Here is a 17,355-nt window from a genome sequence, read left to right as displayed (position 1 = left end):
AGGACGAGAGTTGAACTCTATCCTGTAACCGTGGGACAGAATGTGTCTCACCCATCGGTCTTGAACATGTGGCCACCAGGCGTCGCAAAAGCGGGAGAGCCTGCCACCGACCGAGGATGCGGTTCGGGGAAGCCGAAAGTCATGAGGAGGCCACCTTGGAGGCAGTGCCTCCGGCGGCTTTTTGGGGGCGTGACTTAGACCGCCACGCATAGGAGTTCCTCTGGCCTTTCTCTGGCCTGTTGGACGAAGAGGATAGGGACTTGGCTGAGGGCCGAAAGGACCGAAACCTCGGTTGTATTTTCCGTTGCTGAGCTCTCTTCGGTTTGGACTGGGGTAAGGAAGAGTCCTTTCCCTTGGATTCCTTAATAATTTCATCCAATCGTTCGCCAAACAATCGGTCGCCAGAAAACGGCAAACCGGTTAAGAACTTCTTGGAAGCAGAGTCTGCCTTCCATTCGCGCAGCCACATGGCCCTGCGGACTGCTACAGAATTAGCGGATGCCACCGCTGTACGGCTAGCAGAGTCCAGGACGGCGTTCATGGCGTAGGACGAAAAAGCCGACGCCTGAGAAGTCAACGCAACTTGTGCAGCAGAGGCACGTGTGACCGCATTAATCTCAGACAGACAAGCTGAGATAGCTTGGAGTGCCCACACGGCTGCAAAAGCCGGGGCAAAAGACGCGCCTGTGGCTTCATAGATGGATTTCACCAGGAGCTCTATCTGCCTGTCAGTGGCATCCTTGAGCGATGAGCCATCTGCAACTGATACCACAGATCTAGCCGCCAATCTAGAGACTGGAGGATCCACCTTGGGACATTGAGCCCAACCCTTAACTACGTCAGAGGGGAAGGGGTAACGTGTGTCATTAAGGCGCTTAGTAAAGCGCTTGTCCGGAAATGCTCTGTGCTTCTGGACAGCATCTCTGAAGTTAGAGTGATCGAAAAACTCACTCCGTGTACGTTTGGGAAACCTAAACTGGTGTTTCTCCTGCTGAGAAGCCGACTCCTCTATAGGTGGAGATCTAGATCTAGATCTAGATCTATAGATCTAACACCTGGTTGATGGACGATATAAGATCATTTACTAAGGCGTCCCCTTCAGGTGTATCAAGATTGAGGGCAACGTCAGGGTCAGAGCCCTGAGCTGCGACGTCCGCCTCTTCCTCCAGAGAGTCCTCAAGCTGGGAACCCGAGCAGCGTGAAGAAGTCGGGGAAGATTCCCAGCGAGCCCGCTTAGCCGGTCTGGGACTGTGGTCCGTGCAGGAGTCCTCCACGTGAGACCTAGGGGCCACCCCGGGAGCGCGCTGCGGCGCGGACCGAGAGGGGCCTGGAGGCGACGATCCAACAGGGCCCGGGGCCTGTGTAAGGACCGGTCTGGGCTGCAAAGCTTCTAGCAGCTTGGCAGACCATTTTTCCATAGACTGAGCCATGGATTGTGAAAGTGACTCAGAGAGTTTCTCAGCAAAAACTGCAAACTCTGTCCCTGCCGCCTGGACAGTGGAAGCAGGGGGGTCTGCCTGAGCCGAGGGGCCCACTAGTGACCGAGGCTCCGGCTGAGCAAGCGAAACAGGGGTCAAGCATTGCTCACAGTGAGGGTAGGTGGAACCCGCAGGTAACATAGCCCCACAAGAGGTACAGGTTGCAAAAAAACCCTGTGCCTTAGCGCCCTTGCTCCTTGTGGACGACATGCTGTTGTCTCCTAGGAGAGTGATCACTGAGGGTATATGGGAAAGGGTAATATATATATATACTCCGGCACCCTAGGGGGACCAGCACCGGGTTGACCGGCGTGGCTTACCGACCGCCCAAAGCGGGGTGTGTGTCCTCCAGATTCCCTGCCTTAGGTCTCCCAGAGCTGCAGAGCTCGTTCCTGAAAAATCCTCCACCGGCAGAATGTGCAGTAAAAATGGCTGCTGGAGCTCTCAGGGGAGGAGGGAGCCGTGGGTGGTGCTATAAAAGTGCGGGAATCTGGGGCCCCACAGTGATCAGTGAGGGGGGAGGAAACATACAGGATGCTCCAGCCCTCACCACCGACGTCAGGTCGGCCGTCCCGCCCTTACCCCTGACTGGCAGGCCCGGGGGCGGGAGTTATGCTACTAGGCCGCAATGAAGCCGGGGACTAAATTTAAGACCGCGGCCGACAAGCAGGCTTGGTCGGCGCGGAAGTCCCGGTCTTCACAAATCAGCAGCTGCTGCAGCGTCCGGGAAACAAGCGCTCCATGCACCATCCCCATGGGGACACAGAGTACCTTATAGATGCAGGGCCCGGTCCCTGAGGATGCATAGACTCCTGTCCGACAGATTCCCACAGGGGCTGCGGAGGGAGCCCGGTCCCAGTAAATGGATGACCGGTCAGGATCCCACTTCTCCCAGAGCCGCTAAGGGATGGTGAAGGAAAACGGCATGAGGCTCCGGCCTTTGTACCCGCAATGGGTACCTCAACCTTAACAGCACCGCCGACGTAGTGGGGTGAGAAGGGAGCATGCCGGGGGCCCCGTGGGGGCCCTCTTTTCTTCCAACCGATATGACTAAAATGGGAATGCATGAGTGGATGTGTGCCTCCTTCCACACAAAGCATAAAACTGAGGAGCCCGTGATCCACGGGAGGGTGTATAGGCAGAGGGGAGGGGTTACACTTTTTTAAGTGTAATACTTTGTGTGGCCTCCGGAGGCAGAAGCTATACACCCAATTGTCTGGGTCTCCCAATGGAGCGACAAAGAAATGAGAAATTGTCAAAATAAAAAAATGCATTGCTTTGATGCTTTGAGACCTCAAATGATGCAAAGAAAACAAGTTCGTAATCATTTAGAAAACAATACTAATGTTTTAACTCAGGAAGAGTTCAGAAATCAATATTTTGTGGAATAACCATGATTTTTAATCACAGCTTTCATGCGTCTTGGCATGCTTTACACCAGTCTTTCACACTGCTTTTGGGTGACCTTATGCCACTCCTGGTGCAAACATTTAAGCAGTTCTTCTTTAATGGCTTGTGACTATCCATCTTCCTCTTGATTACATTCCAGAGGTTTTCAATGGGGTTCAGTTCTGGAGATTGGGCTGGCCATAACAGGGTTTTGTTGTGGTGGTCCTTCATCCACACATTAATTGACCTAGCTGTGTGGCATGGCGTATTGTCCTGCTGGAAAAAACAGTCCTCAGAGTTAGGGAACATTGCCTGAGCAGTAGGCAAGTGTTTTTCCAGGATAACCTTGTATGCGGCTTGATTCATACGTCCTTCACAAAGTTTAATCTGCCCGATTCCAGCGTTGCTGAAGCATTTCCAGATCATCACCAATCCTCAACCAAATTTCACAATGGGTGCAAGACACTGTGGCTTGTACGCCTATCCAGGTCTCCATCTAACCATTAGACGATCAGGTGTTGGGCAAAGCTGAAAATTAAAAATAGCAACAAAAAGAGGAATGAATATCCTCCAAAAATTATTACTTACAGCAAAGATGGGTTGCAGTGTGTACATCGCCCAGGCCAAAAACTAATGCTCTAGCAGGATACAGCTAAGCCCCAACTAAGTGGAGGCATCACAGGTGCAGGAGGAGCAAATCACACACACACTTGCCCTGAGGAAGCCGCCGTTGCGGCGATACGCGTGGGTCTCTTCCACGGGATCCTTATTCCCCCTCCCCCTTCCTCTTTTTCTTACAACGTCTTGCCTGCTGCAATTCTGCCTGCCCCGGCTGCCGGATCCATGGAGAATTATTGTCCTTACAGATTTAATTGAGTATGCTGAGAATTTCTCTCTTTTTTTTTTTATTTATGCTGAGAATTTCTCTGTATCTTATTTCTGGTGACTAATTAGGACATATTTGATCCTATAGGATCTGTTGCCTGAGCTCTCCATAAGCCATTCAGGTGTGTTATTTATGCACAGGATATTATCCTGTTGACGGATGTTGGTTGTTCATTCTACCATGGTGCTTATAGACACCAGAGTGCAATAACGCCGGTTATTGTTGTTTACGTATATTATAACTGCATGTGCTTCTTCTATGTATATTTATTGCACAATTGCTATTGCTTATATTGTCTAAATTGTGGGCAGTGTAGACGGTATCTTGCCGTGCCACTGTGTGTGTTATGTTTTTAGTGCTTTTAATCTTTTGCTACAATAAAAGGATTGACTTCTATATTATATAATATTGTGGTTGTGCTCCCCATTCTTCATGCAGCTCTCTTCTATGTTGTCTTGCAGTCCTGACCCCTGGACTACAAGATAAATTATGCTGGGCTAGGAAAGGCAAGGCATGATTTTGGCTCTTGGGGAGTCTACCCAAGATAAACTAGACATGTAAAAAAAATTAAAAAGGATATTGCCATACCAGTGGTGGAATATGGAAGAGCTCAGACGTTTGCCCTGACCCATCACCTACTGAGGTAAGCTCCAGTGAATGCAGTAGGCCTCTTGGGAAATCCATACAGGTGCAAGATCTCCAGCCACCCTGAACGATAATGGTCTGAACAACTTGTCTTAACACCAAAATGAGATGCACCTGGCCAGAGCTCCACAGCAGGTCACAAGAATCAGGGTAAGGTGGGCACCGGGATAGCTTAGAGGATGAAAGCAAAGTAATGAACTAGCCGCTTCACAGGGGGCCTTACTAACCATTTAATGATCTAAGAAGTACCGCCCTACACCGGAGAATCAATCCTGGTATATTCTGATCAATGGTCTGCTATTGGCTGAATAAACCTCAATGAGTGTGAGCCACAGTGCAGTTTTTGATGCGTTTTTATGTTGCACTTTATGGTGCAGTTTGTGGCCCAAATCTACATGTCTTTCCTTATACCAGCAAAGTCAATAAGAATTCTGAAGGGCTGTGCGCAAGTTGCTTCTTTTTTCGTTGCAGCTTTTGATGCAGAAAAAAGAAGTAGCATGTCAATTGTTAGTCCGTTTTTTCCTTCCAGCCACTGAATAGAGAAAAAAAAAGCAATCAAAATGCATGTGTATTTTGTTGCGTTTTTCAGCCACAAGGTTCTTTTTTTTACGTGTGCATATTTGTTCCACTCATGAGATTGTTACCCAAGGTTGGATTCACAAGGGCCATAACTTTAGTTTCCTGTCAAAAATTACATTGCAGTTTGGTGTAGAAATAATTTACAGTTATTTAATAATAATATTTATTCACTTATATAGCGCCATTAATTCCACAGCGCTTTACATACATTAGCAACACAATCTAAGGTCCCTGTCAGTATGTCTTTGGAGTGTGGAAAGAAACCGGAGAAAACCCATGCAAACACGTTTAGGGTGAAATCTACAGCAATTCTGCGGCACTTCCATTGTTAATCCACAAGTAAGACACATTGATTTTGCAAAGTACTTTTCAGGGCCCACCTAAATTGATCATAACAGATTTCTGGATCTTCTCACCATTTATCTACTTCCGATAACTTACTTACCGTGACCTTCTGATATCACTCTTATTGGACAGATTTTAAAATGGGAGAAAAAAAAAAATAATAACATCACAAGTGAGAAGACATCACTGGTTCCATGCAAAGAAAAAGCCAAGCACGAAAAAATGGACTAAGTACAAAAATGTTTATTTTTTAGGATCAACAACTTGGATGACAGTCTTTCCTCTAGCATGTCCTGCTTCTAACTTTTTGAAGGCTTGAGGGACGTCAGTAAATGGAACTACATTTTCAATTACAGGACGTATCTGCGAAAGAGAAAAATGGCTTCTGTGTTACGTGGAATAGTAAATCAAAATACTATAGGTTAATAAAAAGGTTTTCCCACAAAAAATATCTTTTCTTTTTTAAAACGCATTAAATTGAAATCACGATAGAAAAGAATAGCACAATAAAGCAAACTGAACAAACTGTGCACATGTGCTTTTTCAGTTTTGGTAGTTTACAAGTATTGAAGAAAGTACATTTCCTTATGCTTCCTATGTAATACAATGATGACATCTCATATTCAGCATAAATACACCCACCTCCCAGAGAATCCTGTGTGCCATAACCCAAAAACATTAAATATTAGCACTTAACAAAAATACCAATATCTCTGTAACCATATGGAGTATTTGAAAGAAAAAAAAATTAATTAGTAGGGGGAGCAGCGAAAATAAAATAAGTCCAAAACTTGTCTACATTCAATCTGGTGACAGGTCCTTTAAATCCGACCCAGACTGTAGGGGTGCAGGAGTTTATGGAGCTAGAGGCATCTCATACTTGGAACTTTAGGGGACTTACTCTATTTTTACATAGAATTTGGTTTTGGAATGGCACAGCTTTGTTCTCTAACTATTTTATTGAGAAACTGATGGGTGTCCACCTCCAATCTATTGGCTGCTATTTTTAAGGCTGGGGAGGGCCCAGTAACAATGGGCCTCCTCAGCCTGAGAATACCAACCCCCAGCTGTCTCCTTTATCAGAACTGGGGGGACCACACTTTTTTTTTATTAGTTAAATAATTAAAAAAAAGCCGCATGGGGTCCCTTGAATTTTGATACACAGCCAAGATAACAGACAGATGGGGGCTGCAGCCTTCAACTATCTGCCTTATCTGCGCTGGGTATCAAAATACGGAATACTCTATGCCATTTTTTCTAATTATTTATTTTTACACTTGACTGAGTCCCAGATAGCTAGTGTGAGCGCAACCTTTCACAGATACCTGCAGTCTGACTGCAACCAAGCCTTTCCTGCTGGGTTGGGTCACTGCATGGAAAACAAATTACAATTTTCAACTATATACATGACTATTTGCATAGTTGCGCCATTATCTGTTTAAAATACATAGCACCCAAAAAAAAAAAAAGCTTGAAAAATATACATATCCATGAAACCACCTAAAAAATTATGAAAACATTGCCCAAATGTTCTTATATTAACTACCCTGGTAAATATTTAGTTCACCCTTTTTTCTGTGTCATCATCAGTACCCGGAATTTATCAGAATGTTGAACTCATATTTATATAATAAGGACACAATTGATTTGTTTTCACCATAGAACAGATGTCAGTAGGTTTGATCGATATCACTTCATCTCTTGTATTGTTTTTGTAATTCGACTCTATTCTGTGATAAAGAAAACACTGAGACGTGAATACCAAAGTGGTGACCCCTCCATCTAGCACTGCACAACTACGCTATTTGCATTGATCGGCTACATTGTGTATATAATCCTATAACGGCTGACGATACAGTGGGACAACATAACACTGAGCCACTACTAAAATCAACTGAGTCAGTTGAAAGTCCTTCCGGTATTAAGGCAGCAGAGGCGGCGACGGCTTGGTGCAGGATGAATGCACAATGATCAGGGGAGATTATGTGCATAATAAAGGCACAGCCTATGTACAGCAGAACATCAGATTCCTGGCACAAGGCACTTTTGTTGTGCTCTGGGAAGAGGGATTAACACGTAGGTCTACAGAGAGCAGGGATTAGAGAAATATACATCTGTTTATGCAAAATTACCATGAATGACAAAGATTCCTCTCCACATAGTGGTTACTTCCCATATTCCCTCACCCCCTCTAAAAAATATCATGCTCACTTACCATTGCTACAGGGGTTCTCCTTTGTTGATTGGTAGGGGTCTGACTGCTAGGACCTGCACTTATCAGCAAAATGGTACATTTTTACCTCCATTAGAAACAAGTGGCAGTGTGCATGCTTGACATACCACTCCACTCATTCCCTATGCCTTTTTCGAGAGCCATATAGAGTATAAATGAAGCGGTGGTTGGGTGTCCGACATGCCACTTCATTTTCAAGTTTAGAAAAGTTCCCTGTCGAGGATAAAAAAGTTTCCCATTTTGTCGGTAAGAGTTTGTCCTAACACTTGGGCACCCAGAAGTTAGAAAATTATCACCTATCTTGTGGTTATCCAATGAAAACAAGTTAAGTCTAGTCCAAGTGGATAATTAAAGCCAAATTCAGTCACAATGTAGACTAGGCTCATATGAGGCTGTTGAGTTCAGGTCAGGAGAACCCCGGCCAGTCTCTGCATTGCAGTCTGTATTCAGTCTATGATTTGTGGACATATAAATGAGACCTATAGCCCGCACTACTACAATACTACGGAGTATCCGTTTTTAATGGAATATTCCTTTAATTCCTACCCGATATGCATGGTACATGTTCTGAGGTCGGAAGGAGATGTAGGTGCAGACATTGAGCCTACTCCAGATTGTTGAGGAGAGCCATTAGATCAAATACTTTATTAACCTCTGTATGCAGAGGATTGTGAGACATGTGTTCAATGAAATCGATTCTCTATACATAAGCCAGGTTTTCAGATATAACTAAGATGGCCACCAATGACATCACAGACCCTACCATCAGCATGGATCTACCAGATGACGACAGACCCTCCCATCAGCATGGATCTAGCAGATGACGATAGACCCTCCCATCAGCATGGATCTAGCAGATGACGACAGACCCTCCCATCAGCATGGATCTACCAGATGACGACAGACCCTCCCATCAGCATGGATCTACCAGATGACGACAGACCCTCCCATCAGCATCACCATGGATCCATCCAATGATGTCATAGACCCACCTATGATGACGCCCACCAATCAGCTCATGGGCTAACACATTGTTCAAGCCACTGACCAATGGACACAACCAAGTATGCTCACTGTAGAGCCGACCATGCCCCTTTCCTAGGTTATATAAAGGCATGCTCTTGAATAAATTAGGCAGTTCTGAGCCACCTCTGACCGAGGAAAGATGAATATCCGACTGTGTGTCTGATGTCATTTTTCAAGCATGCACTCGATCCACACCAATTAGGCCAGGCAGTAGGCAACAAGTGATCTCTGATTAAGAGTTAACCCGAACACAGATAAGTTGGGTGCTGGCAATGTTAAACACCCAACAAGCACCTGCAAGTGCTAGTCCTGAGGTGGGAAGGGGTTAACCAGCAATCTGTGATAAATGGAAACATTTTCAAACAAATGGATTTTCCACCATTAACTTTGTCTATATGGAATAGTAAAGAAACAGTAGGCAAAACCAAGGGCCCGATTCATTATTGCATTTGCTCCTGTTTTTGTTTTTTTGGTTTCTGGCATATTGTGCCATTTTTTATAAAAAAAAAAAACAAAAAAAAAAACTATTTTATATATTAGTCACATTTTTTTTTACTTCACCACTGTGGAACAGATTTAGGATTGTCCACAAGTTTACGACCAAGTCATCATTTGAGATTTTTAGACAAAGTCACAAAAATCTAAAATGTACATCAGTCCACTCCTGGAGTGATTTCCTGTATGCCAGAAATTTTTTGCAACGTCATTTTTTTTTTTTACTTTAAAGGGGATCTATCATTAAGTTTTGCTCCCCCATCTGAGAGCAGCATAATATACAGAGACTCTGATTCCAGCGATTGATCACTTATTGAACCGTTTGCTTTCATTTTGATAAAATCAACGTTTTCTCTGCTGCAGATCTAGCATTTATACAGAGCTCATGAATATGCTGGACTAACTAGCAGCATGCCAAGTAGTCCTCTAATGATAATCTACTGCTGATTAAACAGTGATTTTATCAAAACTACACTAAGCAGCCCAGTAAGTGACACATCACAGAAATCAGGATCTGCTGCTCTCAGATTAAGTGTTAAAACCTAGTGACAGAATCCTTTTAAGCCACAGTCATGAACCACGTGCACCATACTGTTTCAGTTACTGACAAGATAAAGAAAAAAAAAATCCTCAAATAATGACTTGGCTCAACATGCATAAATGTCTATGAATTAGTAAGAAGATTTTGACAGAACTTTCTAGGACATATCGTTTCACAGGACTGTCAGTATATATAGCACTCACTCACTGAACTGCCACGTACCTTGCCAGCGTCGACAAGTTCTCCTATTTCATCTAGTGATGGACCATTGGGAGCAAAGAATCCCCATCGGTAGTGGATTCCTTTGTAGTAGTGCTAAAACAGAACAGCAGGAGATGTTTACATTTTAGACACAGTACAGTACAAGAAACAATCTAAAATTACCAGCGCATATATAGCAAGTAATCTCGTCCACACAGATCTATATTTTGATTATTCAGAAAGGAGGATTATTACCTTCATTACTTTTGATGCCAGTGTAACGCCTGTACGCATCATGCCATCTGCTATCCCCAGCTGGTCATTGTTATACAAGAAAGGGGTGACCAGGGTGACATATGAGGCTCCAGACCATGGTTTTAGAAACTGAAGAGCCAGTTCTTCATGAGTTCCTCCAATATTATCAAGAATGGTATCAAATCTGAAATATAAATTATATAAACAATGATTTAAGAACCACATATTGATAAGGAAAATAAATCCATGGACCGTGCTTCCTACATGGATCCATATTGTTTTGTTCTCATGTTGGGATGGCAAGGATTTTTTAAATACATATATACAAGTTTCGCTTTTTGTGTAGAATATACTAAAATAACACTGGTGATGTAAAAGACTCCACGCTCTTTAAGTTGCAATTAGATGTCTTAATATTGAATGCCTATAAGCTGTTAATTGAACCTCGCAGTGATGGAGGACAAGTGCCGCGTCCAAGTATGAAATAAGATTTGTGATTTGATGTATCACCTGCTGAATCTTTCCCCCCTAAAGGAAGAAAGAAGCCTGCAGGACCAGAATATATGTAGCATTTCACCTTCCTCCTGCCCACATCTTCAACACAAGGGATTCGCCTCTGGAAAGATAGAGTGCAGGCGAGTCAGGACTCTATACCATAGAGTAATTTATATCTGTCCTCATAAAAACGAGAGCAGATAGATCATTTATGCATCAAGGTGAACATACGCTTCCACTATCTTTCATTAGAGAAAGGCCCAAGTCTTCTTTCCAGTTGGTTTGAAAATTGGCTGTCTGTGGATGGATACCATGTTTGGTATAGGTGGTCTCCTTGACTGGAGACTGCCCTTCCCGTGGTTGTTCCTTCCCGGTGAAAGACCTGGCTAGTTTCCTGCCAGCGTTGAGAAACATGTGATGGTGTCTCCGCGGCTTTCTCATTTGCATACTTCCCAGGGGGCTTTGCTCTAGAATCACTGCGTTGAGAAACACGTGATGGTGTCTCCGCAGTGGAAATGTTGATCTCCCTAAGGTCAACAATGCTTGCTTGGGGAGAGAGAGAGAGAGACTGATCACACCATGCTGGTTTCCGGGCATGCTCAGTAGAGCAAGCAGGATCCTGTCTATCAGCATGCCAGCGTTCACATACGTTTGCATGCAGTATAGTCAGGATCCAGCAATTTGCAGTATTTGGACGCAGCTCAAAAACGCTACAAGTAGCGTTTTTGAAAAAAGTTAAAAAACTGCAAGTCGCTGGATCCTCACTATAAGGCCTGTTTCACACGTCAGTGATTCTGGTACGTTTGTGCTTTTTTTTTTTAAACGTACCAGAATCACTGACATACGCAGACCCATTATAATGAATGGGTTTGCTCACACGTCAGTGATTTTTCACTGCACGTGTCTCTGTGCGGCGTACCCGCGTGTCCGTGATTGCCGCACGGAGACATGTCCATTTTTTTCTGGCATCACTGATGTCCCAAGGACCACGCAGTGGTGTGGTCCGTGAAACACGTGCCAGAAAAAAACGTGCTTTTAAAATAAAAAAGAGAATTTTGTTACTTACCGTAAATTCTTTTTCTTATAGTTCCTTATTGGGACACCCAGACCATGGCTGTTTAGCTTCTGCCTCCGGAGGACACACAAAGTACTACACTTAAAAGTGTAGCTCCTCCCTCTGAGCTTATACACCCCCTGGTAGCCAGTCCTAGCCAGTTTAGTGCAAAAGCTGAAGGAGAATAGCCACCCACAAGTAGAACCGAGTAAGAACCGGAACAACCGGAGACTCTGTCCACGACAACAGCCGGTGAGAACACACGGAACAAGAAAATTGCCAACAGGCAACAGGGAGGGAGCTGGGTCTCCCAATACGGAACTATAAGAAAAAGAATTTACGGTAAGTAAACAAAATTCTCTTTTTCTTTATCGTTCCTTTGGGAGACCCAGACCATGGGACGTTCCAAAGCTGTCCCTGGGTGGAAATAAACAGAAAAAACTAAGAAGTAGGCGGAGCCTAACTTTACAAGTGGGCGACAGCCGCCTGAAGGATGCGTCTGCCCAAGCTCGCATCTGCCGAAGCATGAGCATGCACTTGGTAGTGCTTCGAAAAGGTATGCAGGCTAGTCCAAGTGGCAGCCTGACAGACTTGTTGAGCCGTAGCCTGGTGCCTAAAAGCCCAAGAGGCACCGACAGCTCTGGTCGAGTGTGCTTTGATCCCTGGCGGGGGAGGCACCTGAGTACTCTGGTAGGCGTCCGAAATGGTCGATCTAATCCAACGGGCCAAGGTCGGCTTAGAAGCAGAGAGACCCTTGCGCCGCCCTGTGGTTAGCACAAAAAGATGTGCACCGCCTAAGCGCAGCGGTGCGAGCCACATAAATCCGGAGAGCACGCACCAGATCTAGAGTATGCAGCGCTTTCTCAAAGCGATGAACAGGGGCCGGACAGAAGGAAGGCAAGGAAATATCCTGGTTAAGGAGGAAGGGAGAGACCACCTTAGGAAGAAAGTCCGGGGTCGGACGGAGAACTACCTTGTCTTGGTGAAAAACCAAAAAAGGTGACTCCGAGGAGAGCGCAGCCAAATCAGAGACTCTCCTGAGAGAAGTTATGGCAACTAGAAAGGCCACCTTTTGAGAAAGACGATACAAAGAAACCTCCCTAAGAGGCTTAAAGGGGGGTTTCTGCAATACCGTGAGGACCAAGTTAAGGTCCCAGGGATCCAAGGGCCGCCGATAAGGCGGAACGATGTGAGACGCACCTTGCATGAAGGTGCGGATCTGAGCCAGCTGGGCGAGAAGCTGCTGGAACAGCACTGATAGAGCTGAGACTTGTCCCTTGAGAGAGTTGAGGGACAGTCCTAGCTGCAGACCGGACTGTAAAAAAAAGACCGAAGGGTCGGCAACGAAAATGGCCAAGGAGAATGGCCGGAAGAGCGACACCAGGACAGGAAAATTTTCCAAGTCCTGTGATAGATCTTGATGGAAGAAGACTTACGGGCCCGAGTCATAGTGGAGATGACTTCAGGAGGAATACCAGAAGCCGTCAAAATCCAGGACTCAAGAGCCACGCCGTCAATTTGAGTGCCGCAGAATTCGGGCGGAAAAAACGGACCTTGCAAGAGCAGGTCTGGACGGTCCGGAAGATGCCACGGCATCTCCACGGACAGTTGGAGCAGGTCCGGATACCAAGCTCGCCTGGGCCAGTCCGGTGCAATGAGGATGACTCGACGGCCCTCCATTCTGATCTTGCGCAGGACTCTGGGCAAGAGAGCTAGAGGGGGAAACACGTAGGACAGACGAAACTGGGACCAGTCTTGAACCAGAGCGTCCGCAGCGAAGGCCTGAGGATCGTGGGAGTGAGCCACGTAAACCGGAACCTTGTTGTTGTGACGGGATGCCATTAGGTCCACGTCCGGAGTGCCCCACTTGCGGCAGATTGACTGAAACACTGCCGGGTGCAGAGACCACTCGCCACCGTCCACGGATTGACGGCTGAGATAATCTGCCTCCCAGTTTTCTACGCCAGGGATGTGGACTGCGGATATGGTGGACTTGGAGTCCTCCGCCCATTGAAGAATGCGTTGGACCTCCAACATTGCCAGGCGGCTGCGTGTCCCGTCTTGGTGATTGATGTAGGCAACCGCTGTCGCGTTGTCTGACTGGACTCGAATGTGCCTGCCCGCCAACAGGTGGTGAAAGGCTAGGAGAGCTAGAAGCACAGCTCTGGTTTCCAGCACATTGATTGAAAGGGCTGACTCGGACAGAGTCCAAGTGCCCTGAGCTCTGTGGTGGAGATGTACCGCTCCCCAGCCGGATAGGCTGGCATCCGTGGTGAGAATCACCCAGGACGGAGCCAGGAATGAGCGCCCTTGGGACAGGGAGAGTAGTCGAAGCCACCACTGAAGAGAGGTCCTGGTCCGTGGCGACAGAGCCACTAACCTCTGTAAGGAGGAAGGCCGCTTGTCCCAACAGCGGACAATGTCCAGCTGCAGAGGACGCAGATGGAACTGGGCAAAGGGAACCGCCTCCATGGAAGCCACCATTTGACCCAGCACCTGCATCAGGCGCCTGAGGGAATAACGGTGGGACCTCAGGAGAGAGCGCACCGCTAGCCGGAGAGACTGCTGTTTGATTAAGGGCAACTTCACAAGTGCCGGCAAAGACTCAAACTGCATCCCTAGGTACGTGAGACTCTGGGTCGGAGTCAGAGTGGATTTGGGAAGATTGACAATCCACCCGAATTGGGCTAGGGTGGCGAGAGTGAGCGAAACACTCCGCTGACAGTCTGCGCTGGATGGACCCTTGACCAGAAGGTCGTCCAGATAAGGAAGCACTGCTAACCACTGGAGGTGCAGGACCGCAATCACTGCCGCCACGACCTTGGTGAATACCCGAGGGGCCGTCGCTAACCCGAAGGGGAGAGCCACGAATTGGAAATGATCCTCTCCTATCGCAAAACGTACCCAACGCTGATGTGACACTGCGATTGGCACATGTAGATAGGCATCTCTGATGTCGATGGACGCCAGGAACTCCCCTTGGGTCATAGAGGCAATGACTGATCGCAGAGACTCCATGCGAAAATGCCGCACCCGGACATGCTTGTTGAGAAGCTTGAGATCCAGGATGGGCCGGAAGGTACCGTCCTTTTTTGGAACTAGGAAGAGATTTGAGTAAAAACCTCTGAACCGTTCCTGAGCGGGAACTGGGACAATCACTCCGTTTGCCTGCAAGGACGCCATGGCCTGCGAGAAGGCGGCGGCCTTGGAGCAGGGGGGAGTTGAGAGAAAAAAATCTGTTTGGAGGGCTGGAAGAGAATTCTATCCTGTAGCCGTGAGATATGATGTCTCTCACCCACTGATCGGAGACCTGCTTTAACCAAGCATCGCCAAAGTGGGAGAGCCTGCCACCGACTAAGGACGTGGCTGGAGCGGGCCGAAAGTCATGAGGAAGCTGCCTTAGTGGCAGAACCTCCTGCGGTCTTCTGCGGACGCGCTTTTGGGCGCCAGTTGGATTTCTGATCCTTGGCTGAGTTAGCGGACGAGGCGGAAGGCTTAGAGGATGACCAGTTGGAGGAACGAAAGGAACGAAACCTCGATTGATTCCTACCCTGGGCGGGTTTCCTGGTCTTAGTTTGTGACATGGAAGTACTCTTCCCGCCAGTAGCTTCTTTAATGATTTCCTCCAGCTGTTCACCAAACAGCCGTGAACCAGCAAAAGGGAGCCCAGCAAGAAACTTCCTGGACGAAGCATCTGCCTTCCACTCTCGAAGCCACAAAATCCTGCGGATAACAAGAGAATTAGCTGAAGCCACCGCAGTGCGGTGAGCAGCCTCTAGCATGGCAGACATGGCATAAGATGAAAAGGCTGAAGCCTGAGCAGTTAAGGTAACCATCTCAGGCATAGATTCCTTGGTGAGGGAATGCATCTGCTCTAGAGAAGCAGAGATGGCTTTGAGAGCCTACACTGCTGCAAAAGTCGGGGAAAACGCGGCCCCCGCAGCTTCGTACACAGATTTGGCCAGAAGGTCAATCTGACGGTCAGTGGAATCCTTAAGTGAGGTGCCGTCAGTCACCGACACAACGGTCCGGGCTGATAGCCTAGACACCGGAGGGTCTACCTTTGGGGAGTGAGACCACTCCTTGACCACCTCAGGTGGAAATGAAAACCGGTCATCAGAACCACGCTTTGGAAAGCGTTTGTGAGGGCAGGCCCTGGGTTTGGTCACAGCGGTCTGAAAACTAGAGTGGTTAAAGAACACACTCTTCACTCTCTTAGGCGAGGTAAACTGATGTTTTTCTGCCAAAGAGAGTTGCTCCTCTGATACTGGCGGATTGAGATCCAGCACAGAATTAATAGAAGCAATCAAATCACTAAGATCTGAGTCACCCTCAGAGAAATCGATGGGATACATAGCCTCCAAGCCCCCAGTGAGAGCATCCTCCTCATCTTGAGAGTCAGCTCTTGAGACAGAGCCGTGGGATGGGGAGGGGGAGGAAACCCTGCGCCTTCTCTTAGAAGGACGGGGTCTGGGATCAGATGATGAATCCTCCGTGAGCTCTGATGGACGGAGGTCAGAGGATAGGAGTCCTCTGTCAAGAGTATTAGAGGCACCCTGAGAGGGGGGCTGATGCATATTCATCAAAGTCCTGGACAAAAGTCCCATGGACTCAGCAAATGACAGGGATATGGACCTAGAAAAGGACTCTACCCAGGCCGGGGGTTCAATCACAGGTGCAGCAGCAGCCTGAGAGACCACTGGGGGTGAGACTGCAGGCTGTGGCACCGCCAAGTTAGAGCAACCATCACAGTGTGGATAAATGCTCGGCTCAGGCAGCAGGAGCTTACATGCAGTGCATGCAGAATAAAGCTTTGGAGCCTTGCTCCTTGTGTGAGACATGCTGCTGGAGTGGGGGCTTTGCAGAGAATGAACCCCAGGGAGAATATACAGAGGTCCACAACCGGAGACCGGCTGTGGCTTACCAGACCGCTGAGCGCGGTGTTGTGTGCCCTCCAGATCCCGAAGCCCGGTCCCCCAGAGCGCAGCAGCTCAGCAGAGATGCAGAATGCAGGATGTCCCAGAGCAGAGTGAACTCTGACTGAGAAATGGAGGGGGCGGGACTAGGGGCGTTCCTATAAAAGAGCGGGAACTGGAGGGCTAATAGAGACCTGCCGGGAAGGAGGGACGCCCGAGCAGTGGGGAGTGTCCATCCCCTGTGTAGAACGGCTGCCGGGAGGAGCCGAACCTGTCCCTCTGCATGAGTGACATGCGAGGGCAGGAAAACGAAACTAAGCCTCCGGCGAAGCCGGGGCCTAAATTTAAGCGGCGAGGCCGACAAGCAGGCACCATCGGCGCGGTTCTCAGGCAAAAGCTGGAGAACCCGCCGGAAAAGTTAAAAACAATCACATACAGCATACTCTCCCCTTACAATAAAGAACCGGGACCCCCAACATAAATGTCTCAGGTACTTAGCTGCTGAGACGCAGGGCCATGTCCCTGGGGATGAGTGCTCCGGTCCAACAGAATCCTCAAGGGGCTGTGGATGGAGACCGGACTCCTGCCAGGCATGGAGACCGTGCTGGCTCCCACTTCAAGCCAGAGCCCAGAAGGGATGGTGAAGGAGCGCGGCATGTAAGGCTTCAGCCTTGTAAATCAACCTTAACAACACCGCCGACACAGTGGGGTAAGAAGGGACATGCCGGGAGTCCAGACATGGACCCGCTTTTCTTCAAACTCTTTCCAAAAGTCAAACAATCAGATGAGAATGCATGTGTGGATGTATGACCTCCTG

The 17,355-nt window shown here is 47.6% G+C and overlaps 1 protein-coding gene across 2 annotated transcripts in view; it reads right to left on the bottom strand.

The window, feature by feature from the left end:
- Positions 1-5,545: 5,545 nt before the first annotated feature.
- The window catches only part of RTN4IP1 (reticulon 4 interacting protein 1), a 59,601-nt gene continuing 47,791 nt past the window's right edge, over positions 5,546-17,355 (bottom strand). For both annotated transcript variants that reach the window (XM_075338378.1, XM_075338379.1), the window contains exons 7-9: positions 10,074-10,257; positions 9,840-9,932; positions 5,546-5,685 (exon numbers count right to left, since the gene is read on the bottom strand). In XM_075338378.1, coding sequence (XP_075194493.1) covers positions 5,566-5,685; positions 9,840-9,932; positions 10,074-10,257 — 397 coding nt within the window. In that variant the 3' untranslated portion in view covers positions 5,546-5,565. The remainder of the gene's footprint in view (positions 5,686-9,839; positions 9,933-10,073; positions 10,258-17,355) is intronic.

This window comes from Anomaloglossus baeobatrachus, chromosome 3 (assembly GCF_048569485.1).
Source record: "Anomaloglossus baeobatrachus isolate aAnoBae1 chromosome 3, aAnoBae1.hap1, whole genome shotgun sequence".
NCBI lineage: Eukaryota > Metazoa > Chordata > Amphibia > Anura > Aromobatidae > Anomaloglossus > Anomaloglossus baeobatrachus.
Note: the sequence above shows the minus strand (reverse complement) of the source record. Positions and strands in the feature narration are given on the sequence as shown.